Below are 6000 nucleotides of genomic sequence, written 5' to 3'. Positions count from 1 at the left end.
TGTAATCGGGGCTTCGAGCTCGATCGATTCTCTCGGCTCGATGGTCAGTCTTGGGCCGCTTTTCCTCTTTGCGATCATCGATCGTCAGCCTTTTCTTCTCGGCCCTGCCTTCATTTCCCTTCTGGGCTTGGAGCACCTCTGCCATATTTGCAAACTCATTGCACCTCTCCAAGAGCTCGGCCAGGTTTTGGTTCGCTTCTGGGCCAAGTCTTTGATGAGGTCCATGTCAGCGAGCCCGTTGCTCCAGCTCAGTTTCAGGTACTCGGCCGTTTGGCTCATCCACCTAGTGCAAGTTGTCCCATTCGTTCGACCGAGGTCGGCCATTTTATCCTTTAGCTCGGGATCGGTTTGCTCGGTCTTCCCGATTGGCCGGCCAATAAGGTCGGCTCGGTTAGCCTCACCCCTTCTTGTCCCTCTTCCTACTTGGAAGTTGGACCCGTGGGGGCTTCTCTGTTGCTATTCTCGGAGAGGCGGGCTTCGACACCGGGGGCTATGGTGAGATCTTTCTCCTTGCCTCGCGGCACACCTCCCATTTGGCTTGTCCCCTTGTTCTCGGTGTCCCCTCGGCTGCCCGTCCTCTTCGAGCCGATTGGAAAACACCGATCTTCTCGATACAGACGCCGCTGGTTCGATCTCTCGCTTGGTCCTCAGACTCTGATGATGCTCCTGCTCATCCCGTCAAGCACTCCTGTTGGGACGCGGAGGAGGAGTTTTTTGATGGGACAGATGAGACGATGCTGCTCGGCTTGGCTCAGCTTGACGTCGGCCACCATTTTGCTGCAAGTTTCCCTCGATGAGCACTGGGGCCAAGGGGGGTGTGACTGGTGGCTGGCCTAGCAACCCGCCCTGGGCCATCTATCCCATGAGAGTTCGCAGCATTTCGTTGGTATGCAGCAGTTGAAGTTGAATGTCCATGACTTGTCGGTTGATTGCCGAGGCTTCCGGATCCAAATTTCCTGGCACGGGTGGTGGCAGTAGCAAATTAAGCCCTAGATGGTTGGGATCGACCCTAGGCCGTCCTTCTGCCGTCGTGTCCAGCACACTTCTGCCATTCCCACCATCCACCTGGGGAATCGGGTTGGCCGTGGATCCCACGCTGGGCTGCTCGCCTCCCGCTCGTGGGGGTCTTCTAGTCGCGCCTTGCCGTGACTTTTTAAGGGGTGGCGAACATCTCGCTTGCCTATCAGGTTGAGGCTCATCCCCGCGGGAGGTAGAGCCGTGCTGTCCTGATCTTGTTTGCACCACCATTGTCTTCGCTCCTTGGATTGGCAGAAACGACGATGACTAGTTGACGTCGTTCCCACAGACGGCGCCAAATCTGTTGCATGTGAAAACCTCTGTCACCCGGTTCACCCACGGATGAGCCTGCAAAAATCGAGTGAGCGCAAAGAGCCGGTGTGGCTCTGGCCAAGGATTCTCCTACGCTCAAGTTAGGTCTCCAGTGCAGCCGCGTAACAGCTAGTTAAAAGTGAGTTGAGCGTTTGAGCTCCATACCTTAGTATTTATAGGATGAGATGAGGCGGTTGGAGGAGTCCTTGTATGGCAAGAGTCCTTTGGTAAGGCTCTTTCACATGGAGCGATATGGAGAATGATTTTCGGGGTCGGACTCTCACTATGGTAGGAGTCCTAATGGGAGTATGATTCAGTATCGCGGGGGATCGTGGCTTGATCCTTATCTCATAATTTTCGGGGTGTGCTAACGTGGCACCGCGATCTCTAGTGCACTGTTATTAAGGTTTTTGCGGAGGGTTCGGCCTCAATGCTCGGCCCAGGATGGCCGTAGCCTCTGTGCTCGGTGTTGGGCGGCCGCGGCCTTAGTGCTCAGCCCAGGATGGCCGTGGCCTCTGTGCTAGGCGCTGGGCGGCCGCGGCCTTAGTGCTCGGCCCTGACCTCGGCAAATGTGGCACGGGAGTTTTCCCTGGTCCTATGGGAGCTCGGTCGAGTCCTGGCGCCCGGTCTTGGGCTGACCTGTATGGGCTCGTCAGGCCTGAACCTCGGTCGTGGAACTTGGCCATGTTGGGGAGATCACTTTCCCTGCTCCGCACTTGGTGTAGCCCTGCGCGTCGGGTGCTCGGCTTGGTTCTCGACGGGCCGAGTGTTCGGCCTCAGTGCTCGGCCAGACCGGAGATGAAGTGTCGTTTCCTTCTGGGTGAACGGTTTGGTCCGGCCTTGGACGGCTCGACTCGGTCCTGGGGTTTGGTCTCAGTACATCCACGTGGTGACCTCTGGATGGTTGGGAGATTTATGACTCATCAGGTCTTCTGTTGCCTTCTCCTGTCATGGTCCTACGTCATGGACCCATGCCACGTGTCCTATGGCCTTTGGTAGGACATTTTCAGGTACATCAGATGACCTCCACTTCCTTGGACACACAATGGGCATAAAGGAGTGAGAAAACAAAGAGATTTTTTTTTGGGGTCTTGGTGTGTTTAGCTCGTCTTGGCTGAGGTGGTACATCGATCAATCTACCTCGACCAAGTGAATTGGGGCTTGTCTGTGGTGGTACTCTGGTCATCTTACCTCAGCTAGGTGCCTTGAGGGTTGACCGTGGTGGTACCCTGGTCAATTTAACTCGGTTTTGTGCCTTGAGGGTTGACCATGGTGGTACCTCGGTCAATTTACCTCGGCTCTGTGTCGTGGTAACTCTGATGTGGTGGCACTTTGGGTAGTTCCGTCACTCTCTTTTTGTTTTTTCAATCGTTACACTTCTTCTTTCGACCACCTCCCCACCCTAGTTTCCGCATTAGAAAAAATCCTCCGCAGATTGTTTTTTCATTTAATCAATCCAACCAATTTAATCAAGCCCATTCTCTGGTTTTGTTTTTCCCCCCCTACAAACCCATTCTCTGCAGTCTGCAAACCCTCAGAGAACCAATTTACAGGAAAAAAAAAAAAGTGACGATCAAAGCAACCCAAAACCCATTTCCGTGAGCCCCACCTGAAGCACTCCCCTGTAAATCCCTCTCTTCTCCTATAAACCCATTCTCTACAAAACCTGAGAGACAATCAATTTACACAAAGAGGTAAAAGTTGAATAAATAAAGCCACTGATTTTCTTCTTTTTTCTCTTGCCTTTCTTCCTTTTCAACAAACAGAGAACCTAACTCGCTGGTTGTGATAATGCAAACAATTCAAGATCAGATTTTTCCTTCGGCAGACACGAATGGGTAAAGGAATTACAGAAAAATAGGGAAACCAGAGAAGAGAACTCTAATTCGTCCTACCTTCCTGGCCCACAATGAAAAGCCTTGCTTTGAAGGATACCTAATGGACAAAGAATATGAATAGAGCAACAAACCCATCAACAATAGAAGCCATTATTAAGAACGCATGACTATAGATTGCAGAGTAGAAGACAAAAAGAAGAAACCTGCTGGCACGGTAAACATGCTTTATTTAAGGATTCTATACCAGTTACTCTTTTCTCATATATGCCCATGGTTTAAAAATTCAAGAATTGGATCAATGAGATGGCCGATTCAGATCAGCCGTAACCAATTCCGGTCGGTCTAATACAGTTGATTCATGCCAACAAACCCTAGAATCGGAGAGTTTTTAGATCTAATAGCGATTCTAGGGTTCTTAGAACCGAATCTGATCCGAATTGAATTGGAATCGGCAGGAACGATTTGATCTTCGATTCCTTGTTTTGAAACGCCGCATATATGATATGAATAAATATACCCCATTTTCAAGGATCTTTATCGCCCTCAGTATTGGGGCGCTGCTGGGCGTATCGTGCGAAGCAGCAGTGATCATATGCGTACGATGGAATCCAGTGTACACAGATGGGCGCTGCTGCGCCGCACGATGCGCACAGCAGCGCCCCCAATACTAATTTTCCATTTTCAGGTCGTTTGATTTGAATCAGATAAAAGATTCCAGCAATCATTTTCGAATTTTTCTTGGGGCACATGAAAGTTCTATTCCCGCGCCCTCAAAAACAAATCTTGCCTGGAAATTCCTGGGAGAAAAGTAGGGGAAGAAGGAAGAAGAGGCTTTGGGTTAAACCTTCGTCATTTTTTTTCTTGCACAGAATCGAGGAGGAAGAAGGTTGAACGCGGTATGCAATCTTAACCTTCATCATCTTTCTTTCTCCCCCCAATCCCCTTATAGAGCCTTGGGTCACTTCTATGACGCCACAGTTTTCTTGTTTCCTGTACAGATGAACGAATGAGAACAACATGTTTGATTTATTTACCATACTATGCCTTCATCATCATCTCTCACACCCTTCCCTCTCCGCTTGACAGAGCCGTGGGTCTATGGCCACAGATTTTTCGTGTCAATCTGGTTTTGACAAATAAAAATAGGGTTTATTCTGCTTGGTTAAATTAGATGTGTTGGGTGATAACCCAACACAATGGCTCATTAACTCAAGTTCTTATTTTCCGAATTTTTCAGTCCGTAAGAAAAACAATCCGTAGAAGATGGAGATTTTATGAATATTTTTTAGTTCGCTTCAATTTTTGAGGTATAATCCACCCCCTTCTCCCCACTGATACGTTTTACTTTTTATGTTGGAACAGGTGAATCTTAAGAACCAGATATTAGGTTTTGTGAGATTTACTTCGAATTGAATCCAGGTAGTGCCCCCGTTCCCTCTCTTTTATTATTTTTATTATATTTTCTCTATTTAAGCAAATTTTTCAGGAGCAAAAATCATTAGCCTTGCTGGTTACTGATGCAGATGGAGCCGCTTTACGCCAAGCTTTACGATAAGTACACAAAACTGAAGGTTTTTCAGTCTTTTATCTGTTAATCACCTAGAAAAGGAATTTTTTTTGCTTGAATTGGGTATCCAAAATTCTTTTTACACAAAAATAACGATCTACGTTTGTATGTTTAGAGAAAGAGGGAATCTGAAATGGAGCAGTTCAATAATGATATGGAAGGAAAACTCACAAACCATATTGCTGGTAAGTCGTTCTTCATGTTTGGCATGTTAGATGTCATGGTTGCTTGACTTGAATTCTGAGATTAGATTGTCACTGTGGGTTTTAATTGTCTGGGATTTTAGGATCAGAGGGGGAAATTTTTAGTATAAAATATAAATATGCAGGTCTGATGGGGAAATTTTTAGTATAAAATATAAATATGCAGGTCTGATGTTCTGATATACCTTTTGTGTTAAGTCAATATGGATACTCCTGTTGGGGATTTGAAGTCTCCATGTGTCTGTAGGCTGCTGATACTTATGAGGAAGATATCTAGCTTTTTGAGAACTTCAGTGCTTGGTATTTATGTTTTCTGCAGCTGCTGATGAGCTGATAGAGCACTTGACAAATGAAAATGACAGACTGCGTGCACAAATAAATGACTTGAAAGAGGAAATGGTTTCAATTAGGCATGTATCATATGAGTTTATGCATTAATTAAGTTTCTACATTTGCTGAAAATAGTTGAATTCTGAATCATCTTATTTGATTGCAGATCTTTTAAGGCAGAGCAATTTGATGAATTCCAAAAACTTTTAATGGAAGAGAACCAAAAGAGTGAGTAACATGTTTTAGTAAATAGTGTTTTCTCTTTTGGGTGTATGTGTGGTTGGTTTGTTTATTAGATATCACTTGACAACGGTAAGAGAAGTTCACTAATATAGCTTGCCCACACTAAGATAATTTACCATTTGAAGTTTTACATCTCGGAACCTTCCACCTTTATTGAATACTGATTCCTGAGTTCCTTGAGTTACTAGATTTAGCTCACTCCCCCCCCCCCCTGCCCCCTCCAAAAAAAAAAAAAGGCATCACTTTATTGAGGTCTCCTACCAAACACCACTTACCATCCTCTGCCCACATCTAGACACCTAGACACACTACAAAGGATAAAAGAGAGAAACCATTTCGGTAAACTTGGGTTTGTGGGTCTATTTTAGCTAAATCTTATTGGATAAGGAAATGGAACAAAAAAGAAGAATTAAAGGCTACTTGATACATGATTGGCTAGAATTATTTTCATTGTCATTTTCATCCAAAGATTCCCCTTGGTTATTTTCTC

The 6000-nt window shown here is 46.1% G+C and overlaps 1 protein-coding gene across 1 annotated transcript in view; it reads left to right on the top strand.

Moving 5' to 3' along the window:
* The first annotated feature begins 4383 nt into the window (after positions 1 to 4383).
* The window catches only part of LOC122638268, a 38477-nt gene continuing 36860 nt past the window's right edge, over positions 4384 to 6000 (top strand). Inside the window, exons 1-5 of the mRNA XM_043831150.1 lie at positions 4384 to 4586; positions 4691 to 4738; positions 4850 to 4919; positions 5257 to 5347; positions 5434 to 5495. Of these exons, the coding sequence (XP_043687085.1) occupies positions 4691 to 4738; positions 4850 to 4919; positions 5257 to 5347; positions 5434 to 5495 (271 nt within the window). The 5' untranslated portion in view covers positions 4384 to 4586. The remainder of the gene's footprint in view (positions 4587 to 4690; positions 4739 to 4849; positions 4920 to 5256; positions 5348 to 5433; positions 5496 to 6000) is intronic.

Source organism: Telopea speciosissima, chromosome 8, assembly GCF_018873765.1.
Source record: "Telopea speciosissima isolate NSW1024214 ecotype Mountain lineage chromosome 8, Tspe_v1, whole genome shotgun sequence".
In the NCBI taxonomy this organism is placed as follows: domain Eukaryota; kingdom Viridiplantae; phylum Streptophyta; class Magnoliopsida; order Proteales; family Proteaceae; genus Telopea; species Telopea speciosissima.
Note: the sequence above shows the minus strand (reverse complement) of the source record. Positions and strands in the feature narration are given on the sequence as shown.